The following is a 13745-nucleotide window of genomic DNA, read 5'->3' as shown; positions in this document are numbered from 1 at the left end:
TGACACCACATAGTTAGAATCCTTCTGGACTGAGGAAATTCTGCCAGGAAGAAGAACTGAATGCCGTAGGTGGGACACCCACTCTGCCTGTTGGTTTGTTGTTCTGTCCTGCTGCTTGCTACTTCTGCCTGGGAGTGAAAGGATTGGACTTTGCTTTGTACATCCTGTTTTCCAAGGTTCTCCAAAGGTTGGAACTGAGCTGGCCTCCTGTTAAGAAGTCTCAGGGACATCAAACACTTCACCTGTCAGTGCCTGGGCTCTCTTGCTGAGAGTCCTGACTTGCCAAGTGGTTCCAAATCCAGTTCCTAGGCTCTTGGAAGTGAGTTCCGGTGCAACCAAGAAGAAACTAAGCACATCGACTCTGGAGCGACTTCTGAACTGACGGCACTCTTTGACTCTGCCCCGCTGCCTGCACCGGAGCCATGGTCCCCACTGAGTGTAACGACCACAACCTGCAACACAGGCCCGACGAAGCACCTCTGAAGTCCCGCCACAGTGTGAGCCCCGAGTGCTGTGTCACAGTTATCCATGACATCCCACTCCGCAGCAGCATCCATGGCCCCTGTGGTGTGATTGCGATGATGCAAAGTCAACGCCTTGCAACTTGACCTACTGGATTATTCGACTCTGCCTTGACGTAAGGATTCAACACCTCTCCACTGCCCCCATCTCGTCTAACTTGCAATTGTAAAGAACCAACGCCTCACCGTCCCAGCCAAGCAGTAAGGAACCGATGCCTGACCTCCCCGGTAGCAGTAAGGAACCAAAGGCTGCACCGGCTCCAGCGATGCCTCACCTCCCCGACTCAGTGCAACATCTTTTTTTCGCGCATTGTTTTCCAAGGTACTGTTACCCGGCGTCTGTGCGACTCAATGACTGGCCCGCACTCCTTCGCAAGTGGCGTCAAACTGTTGGAAGCAACTCCGTCAAGATGCCGTGATAGTCCCCTTGGAGCTATTTTGTTTCCGAGCGCATACTAAGATTTAATCCTTGAAAATTTGTATCTTTACTTGTGTATGTTGGATTTTTTTCATTTTTACCTTGTTATACTCCGATAAATATTGGCTATGTTTCTAAACTGGTGTGGAGTACTTTAGTTTGTGTGTGTGTGGGCGTGCACGCGCCCCCAAATACTCTTCACATTGCCCCTGAGATAAGCCTGACTGCCAAGCTACCAGGTGGGTGAACAGGAGTTATCATGGCTGTGTGACTCCCTTACTCTGACTAGAGTGAGGGTCCCTACTTGGACAGGGTGCAAATCACTGCCAACTAGAGACTCAATTTCTAACCATTGTACACAAGTGTGATTCCTTCTTCCCTGGTTATAAATTCTGTAGTCCCTCTCCCTAGTTATAGTCCCTATGACCATCTCTCTTTGTTATATACAGAGCTCATACACACTTACTAGCCTCTCTCTGTTGGTTGTACATTGATGGTCAAAAACATTTCAGTGGTGAGCTTTTCTTCCTTGGCTTCCAGATAACACACACCTTCTTTCTTCTGCAGGTGAGGTCCCTGCGGTCGACCACTTGGTTTTCATGGTTCATGGCATTGGCCCAGTTTGTGACCTAAGATTCCGGAGCATTGTGGAATGCGGTAAGTCCAGTGCCCCCTTCTGTCTGATTTTATAGGGAATAGTAATTCTGACTCCTCATGTTTCCCAGGATTTGGTCCATAGATTTTTGCTGCATGAGTCTCCTTGATCTATTCTTCTTGCTGTACTGCAAACTCAACAAAAGTGCTTACGGTATTATTTGTTTTAAACTGAAATGCTGATTCTTCAAAGTATCATTCGCATGAACTGCTAACCTTCCAGCCCCTTTTTTCTTCTACCGATCTAAATCTGCCTGCTTGAAGTGCTTTTCAGAGGTAGTTGATGCTGGTGGACATGCCACCATGACTGTTTCATAGACCTCGTACTGATGACAAGAGTAAATCCTGTGAACACACAGCTCTTTTTGCCTTGACTTTCCATTCCCATTGTAGAATATTTAGCAAGCATCCATCTGTGGCTGATTTATTGAGTCATTTCAATTTGGAGGTGATTGCTACTTCTCTTCCTTGCTGGTGTTTGTCACTGGCCTATTCCTATTTTACTTCTCCACGATTTCAGTGTGTGCGAAACAAACTGATAAACAGCAACATTACTGGGGACTTATTAATCTTTTCCAATTGAAAATATTGTATTCAGCATTAAATATTAGTGGGAAATTAATGGTAACCCTAAAAAACAATGATAATCAAATATTTTGAAATAGTGGATTACATCATGGTTTTGTAAGGGAAATGAGTGGCCGGTGAAATTGAGCAAAGCCTTTTGTACTGTTCCACAGAAGAGACTTATAAACAGATTGAAGAGCCTTGGTATTGGCACCAGATTGGTACACAACATTAGTAATGCTCTGAAAGAAAGTGGTGGTAAACAGAAATATTGGAAAGCCAAGGGACCTTTAAATCATTAGGAAGGGAACGTTATTTTAACTGTATACATTAATGGCAAGCATTTCTCTGAGGTAACACAAACAGTTTTTTAGGCCTCGTCTGTAGTATTATGTTGCCTTTGCAGCATTGCCGCCAGTTTTGGAGGCTTCCAGGAATATTGTGTCTTGATTTGGTGACCTCATCTGGAGTTTTGTGACCAATTATGGAGGCCTCTTATTTACAAGAATATAGAGACATACCGGAGTCACAGTAATGTAAGCATAAATTCTCAGATGTAAGGTGGAATCTCATTATTTTTTTAACTGCACAGTGCAAACTCTCACAAGCTTTAAAATGATGACAGCAGACATATGTAAAGCTGGATGACATGTTGGCGAGAGCATTGTTCAGACTTCAAGTCATAATAAAGATTGAAGCAGGATGCTTAAACCTATTTGAAATCCATTAAATACAGAAATCCTAGCTAATGAATGGGACAGCCCTTGCAAAGAGCTAAACACACATTATTATCAATTAGGAGTAGCCAGCAGTAGACATTATTGCTCCTTGCTTTCTTTTTGGTACATTGTGTATGTAGAAGCAAACTGGAAATAAATTTAAAATGCTTTAGTCAGACCTTCTATGAAAGTAGCGCAGAGTGAGCAAGGGTAAAATTAAAGACCAAAGTTGGTGGGGTCTATGCGTTGAGAGTGGGCAGTGAAATGGTTGCTATTTATTTTGAGAGTTTTCTAAAGCGCTGGCAAGACCGAGAGGGTATCAGAGCGCTTTGCAACAGAATAGATAAGAAAGACCCATGAAAGGTCTAAGAATCACATTACAGACCGATAGTACAGGGGGTTGTCATGAACAAAAGGGTAGCGATCTGGAACTGGTAGGGTGGGGGGGTGAGAGATCCTTTTTGATGTGGAGGTTGGTTTAGGAGGTATTTTTTAACTTCTTGAAGACCTGATGGGAAGGGTTCGATCTGATGTGAGTGGGTAAGGAGTTCCATATTCTCAGAGCGTTGTTAGAGAAGGAGCATGACCGAGTTTTTTGCTTGTTGGATTTAGGCAGGAGGAGGAGGGAGGGAGTTTGTGCTTCTAAGAGATCTGGTTTGACCAGCTTTCACAAGTTTATTTGCGAGGTATTATGGTTTCCCAGTGTGAAGGGCTTTGTGTGTTAGGCAAGCAGTGCGGAACAAGCAACGTGCCTCGATCTGGAGCCATTTAAGACTCTTCAAGGCCAGGGAGATGTGGTCATATTTTTTTATTTACCGTCACTAGTCTGGCAGCTGCATGAAGAGTGGACCTCATAGGGGCGAGTCGAGATTTGGCCGTGCCAGTAAGGATGGAGATCCCATAGTCTAGTCTTGAGAGTACCAGTGCTTGAGTGGCCTGTTTGAGGTCATCCTGGGGAATGAAGGATTTGATTTTGTGTTTGTGTTTAAGGCTGAGGAAGGCGTTGTTCGCCTTCTTCTTGATGTGGTCCTGCATAGTTAAGTTGGAGTCCTGAGAGATTCCCAGAGATTTGACCGTGCTAGACAGGGAGAGGGTACATTTGAGAGCGTCTATAAATTTGAGCCATTCTTGCAGTTGAGGGAGTTGGTTTGATTTCAAGACTATTTCCGTCTTGTCATGATTTAATTTGAGATGGTTATTAGAAAGCCAGCAGAGGGCTTCTTTAAGGGTGGTGTTCAGACGGTGAATGTCATCTAAAGAGGATAGTTCAATATAGAGTTTTGTGTCATCAGCATAGAGATGGAAGGGGATATTGGCTCGAGCAAGGATAGTGGTAAGAGGGTCCATGTAGACGTTAAAAAGAGTGGGAGAGAGGACGGGTCCTTGGGGGACTCCTCTGGTAATTAAAGAGGTGGGTGAGGTCGAGTTGAGAAGTTTTACTTGTTGCGTTCGGTTTTGTAAGAAGGAGGAAAACCAGCGGAGGACAGTAGCTTCAATGCAGAGTCTCTTTTGGAGGGAGTCAAGAAGGAGTTTGTGGTCGACAGTGTCAAAGGCCGCTGTTAGATTAAGGAGAATCAGTAGGCAGGGTTGGTCGGAGTCAAGGGAGTTGTGGAGGTCATCTACTATGTTGAGGATGGCTGATTCTGTACTACAGCCTTTCCGGAAGCCTGATTGAAGAGGGTTGAGGAGGTTGTTGTAATCGATATGATGGGTTAATTGTTGGAGAACACATTTTTCAAGAGTTTTGGCAAGGAAGGGAAAGTTGGAAACAGGTCTGTAGTTATGGAAGTTGTTCGGGTCGGCTCCTGGTTTCTTTAGAATCGCTGTGATTTGTCCTAGTTTTAGGCAGTCAGGAAGCACACCGGTTTGAAGGGAGCTATTGATGATCATAGTCCATGTAGGGGAGAGGGACTGGTGGGTTTTTTTTGCCAAGAAGGAAGGGAGGGGGTCAGCTAGGTGGGAGGATGTTTTGGAGGTGGACATAAGTTTGGAGATGTCCGATACCAGGAGGGGTTGGAAGGATCTCCAGCTGGTGGGGGTTGACAGCTGCGTCCGGTAGGAGAGAGTGATTTCAGTTTTGTGGGGCCGGGTAGTCAGAGAGGTATGGAGCAGGGATAAAATGACTTGCGAGTTGCAATCCAGTTTTTTCCTTAACATTCTTTTTTTTTTTTCTGTGGGTAGAAAAATTAAATACACTGTAACAGGTACCAGGCATTGCTATTAAGTGTTGTAGACAGGCCAGCCAACATGGTCCCTTTACCTCGCAATTGGCAGTCTCGTAGTTAGCCGATCAATTTAGCGGCTAGGTTTCACTGTTCCTTGTGTCACTTTGTACCTTTAGCTTCCACTATCATGATTCACTGAGTGCTACTAATGCCTCTCTTGCAGTGGATGATTTCAGGATTGTGTCTCTAAAGCTGCTCCAGACACACTTTAAGAAGCCGCTGGAGGAGGGGAAGGTGAGCCGTGTGGAGTTCTTGCCTGTTCACTGGCACGACTCTCTCCATGGGGATGCCTCTGGTGTGGACAGGTCAGTGGGTTAAGGGGTTCTGCTCTTCTGAACTTGGATTTTACATTATTTCTTAATACTTGGTTCATTTTCAAAAATAACAAGCTACTGTAATATTGAGGACCAAAATATTGAGATGGTAAGTGTATACAAGTAAGTATAGATTTATTATTCTTAACTCGACATCTACGTAATTTGAAGATGCATGTAGTGTCATGGTTTACATATATTTGGAGATGAGTAAACATCAGTATATCTTATCATGTAGATATTTTGACCCTCTGTATTTTTCACTTCATATTATGCTGTCATGATATTTTTAGACAATATTTTGGTGGACTTTCCTTTATTCTCTATACTGTTACTCAGACAGAAAGGGGTTTACATTTTAATTTCTTACACAGTGGGTGTTGGGGAAGGGTATCCTTTTAATGGTGTGTTTACATTTGCTCTTCTCTGGGAGGTTACATATGGTATTTCTAGATGGCAAGCTGCTTTTTTTATGTCTGCGCTTTTGTGTGGTTCTCTGTGTTACTTTCCATGTGGAGATTTTGCCTACTCCTCTTTTGCTACTAGGTATACATGATATTTACCCACCAGTCCCACTGTGGTCCTAATAGTCGGAGGTTCAGCCTCTGTTGATTAACTAGACTAAAACGATTGCCTTGCTGCCACTAAAACGTGAGGTGGAAGTTATGCGCTGCACACATGTGCCTATCTGTTTTCAGCCTCCTTTTGGTTAATAGTGGACATCCATTTTTCTTCTGCTTTAACATATTTTTTTTTAGCTTAGTAACAAACTAGTGTGGCTTTTGCAACACTTCTGTCACTCACAGATCTGTGTCATGGAAATTGTATTTCAACAACTTTGGGTCTATGTCTTTGTCATGCCTATGCTACCATTTACTTAGCTGTAAACTGATGTTAAAATTTGGACAAAACGGTAATTGAATATTGCCTTATTCTTACATAGCTTTAGGGATGTCCTTCTGCCCTACAGATCCAGAAATCCTTTTGTTTCCCTCAAAGTATTGCTAGGGAATCACATTCTTGAGACATTCCATTCCATTACCTAGCCTGTGAAAGAAGGTAAATTCCTCTGAATATCTTTGTGCTCTGTATGATTATTCTAGTTCATGGCGCTTTCCTATCATGATATGCACACACATGTTGACAATATTATACATGAACAAGCTGGTAAACCCACTTTCATTTGTGGATGTATAAGAATAGATAGATATGTTACACTGTACTCTGGTGAGAGTCGTTATCACTCAATGGTACCCACATAGGTGGGAAGCAAAATGTGCATTCGGGCAGATTGACTTCACAGCACCATGTAGACCTCAAGTGATCCCTTCACTTGTATCACTTACTAGTTCCCAGGAATAGATTTTAATATCCGAGGGAACTTCTGCAAGTATGTCTGCTGGATGGGTGTGGCAAGGAAAGGGAAGGGACAGCTTTCTGATTTGAATTGGAGCACTCACAAACACACACTTTCACTCCTGTAGATTGCCAGCTTTTAAGTGAACTACACATTCACTACAAGCTTTCTTTGCAGCATGCTTCTTGTAGCATAGATGTTGGCCAACAGAACATGGTTCCTGGGCCTGCTGTCTCTTTTGTAGGATTCTCGTTACCCTTTCTTGCCAGTGCGTTTTTGATGTGGCAGCTCACTAGTCCAATTCTCCTTTCCTACAGTCACTGAACTTGATAGCCTCTTTTCTGATGACTTAGTAATCATTTGTGTTCCGTGAAGAGAATTGGTTGTTCATTTCAGACCAACAGAAGTGATTCCAGACCAGAAAAAAAGAGCAGATGAATGGAGGATCTCTTTTTTACCATTTGGGTGTTAGGAAGAACAATAAACTGTATTTTTCCATTTTCTCCCAGTAGCAATATCATTTGGCTGGTTTCTTTCAAGATTCTTTGTGAATATATATCTAGTTAGTCATCAAGCCTACATATTGTCCATGAGGACATATAGAAAAAGGACAAGCAGACCCACTCCTTATAAAAAAAAAAAAACACAGTTAAGTGGCATTTGGATGATTTATTAAACACATGCTAATTAGGAGACCTTACCAATCTGAATTTGGACATCAATGCTTTAGCCCATAGGGCCTTTGCCCCAGTGGGCTCTGCCTGCCTCAGGTGTTTGGTGTACTGGAATGTTACATTTCCGAAAATGATCACATTTGTTCATCATGGTAATGCATTGCAGGTTTGTTCAGCCAAGGGACCACTTTCAGCAAGGACTAGGAAGCATTAGAGGCACAAACCTCTTTCCTACCGTATGTTATTGTTAGGTCTCCACCATATTCTTGGAATATGCCTTCTGATCTTTTTCTGTTATCAACACCCTTTTAAATAGCGGAAAGAGCCCTTCACTCTCCGGATGGTGAGAGACGAAATCTGGTTCCCTCTACACTGAAATTTGACTTCTGTTCCTCTACTATGTGTGTTACTCTTGTTAGCCACCTCTCCTAAGCCTTGCCTTTTCAGTAAGTATTACACAGTGGATATTGGCTCCAGAACTGAAGTACTGATTGTAGACTATCTTTAAAAACCACATTCACTAGGTGTCGTGTTCATTTCACTTCCCTCCCTTTGGGTTATTGTGTGGGAATCTATGAAGTGTATAGCTCAAGGGTAAGACATGGGAGAAGGCACTCATTCTGTTACAATGGTTGTCATTCAATGAGATGATATCGCTAAACCCACCCGGTGTATTTGTTGCTTTGTACATTCTTGCTTATTTTATCTTGCATATGAAGAAGGAACAGGCAGGGGAGAGTGAGTGGGCGGGTAAAGCAAAAGGGCCTTAATGTTTCATATTTACACACATACCTTATTTACCAGCCTTTTGGAAGACTGATGACTGAGGCGAATGAGATATTTCATCTGAAAACATCTCAGGAAAGTCTGTGTTCGATGGCATCTGTCGCTGTAGATACGCATGTTCTGCAATAGCTCGCCATCTGGTGTTGGGCCGGAGTGTTACAAGTTGTTTTTCTTCGAAGAAGTCTTTCGAGTCACGGGACCGAGTGACTCCTCCTTTTGTCTCCATTGCGCATGGGCGTCGACTCTATCCTCGATTGTTTTTTTTCCGCCATCGGGTTCGGACGTGTTCCTGTCGCTCCGAGTTTCGGAACGGAAAATTAGCTAATTTCGGAAGATTTTCGTCGGTATTGTTGCGTTCGGGATCGGCGTACTTACATTCAACACCGCATCGAAGATCGAAGAGCTCCGGTGCCCTTCGGGGTAGTTTTTTCGATCCTCCGTCGGGGCCTGGTCGGCCCGACCGCGTGCTGAAGAACGCCGATGGAACGGACCCCGTTTCGTTTCTGCCCCAAATGCCACAATAAATACCCCTACACAGACCAACACTTGGTCTGCAACCTGTGCCTGTCACCTGAGCACAGCGAAGACACCTGCGAGGCCTGTCGTGCGTTCCGGTCCCGAAAAACACTCCGAGACCGTCGAGCCAGAAGACTTCAGATGGCGTCCGCACCGACAGCCCAACGGGAGTTCGAGGAACAGGAAGAGGAAGGTACCTTCTCGATCCAAGACTCCGACTCCGAAGGATTCGACGATACACAAACCGTGAGTAAGACGTCGAAAACCACACAGAGAAACATTTACAAGGCCCAGGGGACGCCACTGCCACCAGGCCATGGCTCGACCCATAAATTCGGTGACCGACCATCGGCACCGAAAAAGGCCCAAACAGTGCCGAGATCGTCCGACTCCGGTCGAGACACCGGCACGCAGCCTTCTCGGGACCGAGAAAGTGCTGGAGACAAGCCTCGACACCGTGATGCCGGTGTGGACACGGCTCGACGCCGAGACAGCGGCACAGAAACAGATCGACGCCGAGAGGTTTCGGCCCCGAAAAGGAAAAAAGTCACCTCGGAGCCGAAAAAACACGCAGACAAAGTTTCGATGCCGAAACAAACTGCAAGCGACCCAGCTTCAGGCTCTTATACAGAAGAGCACTCGCTAACCTCCCAAATGCAGAAGCATAGGTTTGAGGAAGAGCTACAAGCAACTGATGTGGACCATACGCAAAAGCGTATCTTCATTCAGCAGGGGACAGGAAAAATAAGCACCCTTCCCCCCATTAGGAGAAAGAGGAGGTTGGAGTTCCAGACGGAACAAACACCACAACCAAAAGTGGTGAAAAGAGTTACACCACCACCCTCACCTCCGCCCGTGATTGACGTTTCACCAGCACAAACTCCATCACACTCCCCAGCTCACACCACCATGAGCCAGGGTGACCAAGATCAGGACGCATGGGACCTATACGACGCCCCAGTGTCAGATAACAGTCCGGAGGCATACCCTGCGAAGCCATCTCCACCAGAAGACAGCACCGCGTACTCTCAAGTGGTGGCTAGAGCAGCACAATTTCACCACGTAAGCCTCCACTCAGAACAGGTCGAGGATGATTTCTTATTCAACACACTCTCCTCCACCCACAGCTCATACCAAAGCCTGCCTATGCTCCCTGGTATGCTCCGCCACGCAAAAGACATCTTTAAGGAGCCGGTTAAAAGTAGGGCAATCACACCAAGGGTAGAAAAAAAGTATAAGCCGCCTCCTACGGACCCGGTTTTCATCACTACACAGCTGCCACCAGACTCTGTCGTTGTAGGAGCAGCTAGGAAAAGGGCCAACTCTCACACATCTGGAGATGCACCACCCCCAGATAAAGAAAGCCGCAAGTTTGATGCAGCTGGTAAAAGAGTCGCAGCACAAGCTGCAAACCAGTGGCGCATCGCGAACTCCCAGGCACTACTTGCGCGCTATGACAGAGCCCACTGGGACGAGATGCAACATCTCATTGAACATCTGCCCAAGGACTTACAAAATAGGGCAAAACAAGTGGTTGAGGAGGGACAGGCCATCTCCAACAACCAGATCCGCTCCTCCATGGACGCTGCAGATACAGCTGCACGGACAATTAATACATCTGTAACTATCAGAAGGCATGCATGGCTCCGAACGTCTGGATTTAAACCAGAGATTCAACAAGCAGTTCTCAATATGCCTTTTAATGAAAAAGAACTGTTCGGTCCAGAAGTGGACACAGCGATTGAGAAACTCAAAAAAGATACGGACACTGCCAAAGCCATGGGCGCACTCTACTCCCCGCAGAGCAGAGGGAATTACAGCTCATTCCGTAAAACGCCCTTTCGAGGGGGGTTTCGGGGTCAAAGCACACAAGCCAGCACCTCACAAGCCACACCGTCCAGTTACCAAGGACAGTATAGAGGAGGTTTTCGGGGACAATATAGAGGAGGGCAATTCCCTAGAAATAGAGGAAGATTCCAAAGCCCCAAAACCCCTACTACTAAACAGTGACTCACATGTCACTCACCCCCTCCACACAACACCAGTGGGGGGACGAATAGGTCATTATTACAGAGCATGGGAGAAAATCACTACAGACACTTGGGTTCTAGCAATTATCCAACATGGTTATTGCATAGAATTTCTACAGTTCCCTCCAAACATACCACCAAAAGCACAAAATTTAACAACACACCATTCCAATCTCCTGGAGATAGAAGTGCAGGCACTATTGCAAAAGAATGCAATCGAATTAGTGCCAAACACACAAATAAACACAGGAGTTTACTCACTGTACTTTCTGATACCAAAGAAGGACAAAACACTGAGACCAATCCTAGACCTCAGAGTAGTGAACACTTTCATCAAATCAGACCACTTCCACATGGTCACACTACAAGAAGTATTGCCATTGCTAAAGCTGCACGACTACATGGCAACTTTAGACCTCAAGGATGCTTATTTCCATATACCAATACACCCATCGCACAGGAAATACCTAAGGTTTGTATTCAAAGGAATACATTACCAATTCAAGGTACTGCCTTTCGGATTAACAACCGCACCAAGAGTCTTTACCAAATGTCTAGCGGTAGTCGCAGCACACATAAGAAGGCAGCAGATACATGTGTTCCCATATCTAGACGACTGGCTAATCAAGGCCCATTCGTTAATAGAGTGCTCAAATCACACAAATCATATCATACAAACCCTCTTCAAACTAGGGTTCACCGTCAATTTCACAAAATCCAAAATTCTGCCACGCAAGGTACAACAATACCTGGGAGCCATAATAGACACATCAAAAGGAGTAGCCACTCCAAGTCCACAAAGAATTCAAAATTTCAACACCATCATACAACGCATGTATCCAACACAAAAGATACAAGCAAAGATGGTATTACAACTCCTAGGCATGATGTCATCATGCATAGCCATTGTCCCAAACGCAAGACTGCACATGAGGCCCTTACAACAATGCCTAGCATCACAGTGGTCTCAAGCACAGGGTCACCTTCTAGATCTGGTGTTAATAGACCGCCAAACTTACCTCTCGCTTCTGTGGTGGAACAACATAAATTTAAACAAGGGGCGGCCTTTCCAAGACCCAGTGCCACAATACGTAATAACAACAGATGCTTCCATGACAGGGTGGGGAGCACACCTCGATCAACACAGCATACAAGGACAATGGAACGTACATCAAACAAAACTGCATATCAATCACCTAGAACTTCTAGCAGTTTTTCAAGCACTAAAAGCTTTCCAACCAATAATAGTTCACAAATACATTCTCGTCAAAACAGACAACATGACAACAATGTATTATCTAAACAAGCAGGGGGGGACGCACTCCACGCAGTTAAGCCTGCTAGCACAAAAAATTTGGCATTGGGCAATTCACAACCAAATTCGCCTAATTGCACAGTTTATACCAGGGATACAAAATCAACTCGCAGACAATCTCTCTCGAGATCACCAACAGGTCCACGAATGGGAAATTCACCCCCAAATTCTGAACACTTATTTCAAACTCTGGGGAACACCTCAGATAGACTTGTTTGCGACAAGGGAGAACGCAAAATGCCAAAACTTCGCATCCAGATACCCACACAAACAATCCCAAGGCAATGCCCTATGGATGAACTGGTCAGGGAGATTTGCTTACGCTTTTCCTCCTCTCCCTCTCCTTCCTTACCTGGTAAACAAACTCAGTCAAAGCAAACTCAAACTCATATTGATAGCACCAACTTGGGCAAGGCAACCCTGGTACACAACGCTGCTAGACCTATCAGTGGTACCCTGCATCAAATTGCCCAACAGGCCAGATCTGTTGACACAGCACAACCAAAAGATCAGACACCCAGATCCAGCATCGCTGAATCTAGCAATCTGGCTCCTGAAATCCTAGAATTCGGGCACTTACAACTTACCCAAGAATGTATGGAAGTCATAAAGCAAGCCAGAAGGCCATCCACCAGGCACTGCTATGCAAGTAAATGGAAGAGGTTTGTTTGCTACTGCCATATTAATCAAATACAACCATTACACACAACTCCAGAACAGGTAGTGGGTTACTTGCTTCACTTACAAAAATCTAACCTAGCTTTCTCTTCCATTAAGATTCACCTTGCAGCAATATCTGCATACCTGCAAACTACCTATTCAACTTCCCTATATAGGATACCAGTCATTAAAGCATTCATGGAGGGCCTTAGGAGAATTATACCACCAAGAACACCACCTGTTCCTTCATGGAACCTAAATGTTGTCCTAACTAGACTTATGGGTCCACCTTTTGAACCCATGCACTCCTGCGACATACAGTTCCTAACCTGGAAGGTGGCATTTCTCATCGCCATTACTTCCCTAAGAAGAGTAAGCGAGATTCAGGCGTTTACTATACAGGAACCTTTTATACAACTACACAAAAATAAAGTCGTCCTAAGAACCAATCCTAAATTTTTGCCAAAGGTAATTTCACCGTTCCATCTAAATCAAACAGTGGAACTTCCAGTGTTCTTTCCACAGCCAGATACCGTAGCTGAAAGGGCACTACATACATTAGATGTCAAAAGAGCATTAATGTATTACATTGACAGAACAAAAAACATCAGAAAGACTAAACAACTCTTTATTGCATTTCAAAAGCCTCACGCAGGAAACCCAATTTCAAAACAAGGTATAGCCAGATGGATAGTTAAATGCATCCAAATCTGCTACCTTAAAGCTAAACGACAGCTGCCCATTACACCAAGGGCACACTCAACCAGAAAGAAAGGTGCTACCATGGCCTTTCTAGGAAACATCCCAATGCAAGAAATATGTAAGGCAGCCACATGGTCTACGCCTCACACATTCACCAAGCACTACTGTGTAGACGTGTTATCCGCACAACAAGCCACCGTAGGTCAAGCCGTATTAAGGACATTATTTCAGACTACTTCCACTCCTACAGGCTGATCCACCGCTTTTGGGGAAATAACTGCTTACTA

General features: G+C 44.7%; 1 protein-coding gene across 1 annotated transcript in view; it reads left to right on the top strand.

Moving 5' to 3' along the window:
- SEC23IP (SEC23 interacting protein) overlaps positions 1 to 13745 on the top strand; it is a 216400-nt gene that overhangs the window by 55824 nt on the left and 146831 nt on the right. Inside the window, exons 8-9 of the mRNA XM_069239230.1 lie at positions 1507 to 1596; positions 5268 to 5409. Coding sequence (XP_069095331.1) covers positions 1507 to 1596; positions 5268 to 5409 — 232 coding nt within the window. The remainder of the gene's footprint in view (positions 1 to 1506; positions 1597 to 5267; positions 5410 to 13745) is intronic.

This window comes from Pleurodeles waltl, chromosome 6, assembly GCF_031143425.1.
Source record: "Pleurodeles waltl isolate 20211129_DDA chromosome 6, aPleWal1.hap1.20221129, whole genome shotgun sequence".
In the NCBI taxonomy this organism is placed as follows: Eukaryota; Metazoa; Chordata; class Amphibia; order Caudata; family Salamandridae; genus Pleurodeles; species Pleurodeles waltl.
The sequence above is the reverse complement of the archived record's forward strand: the minus strand, read 5'-3'. Positions and strand labels throughout refer to the sequence as shown.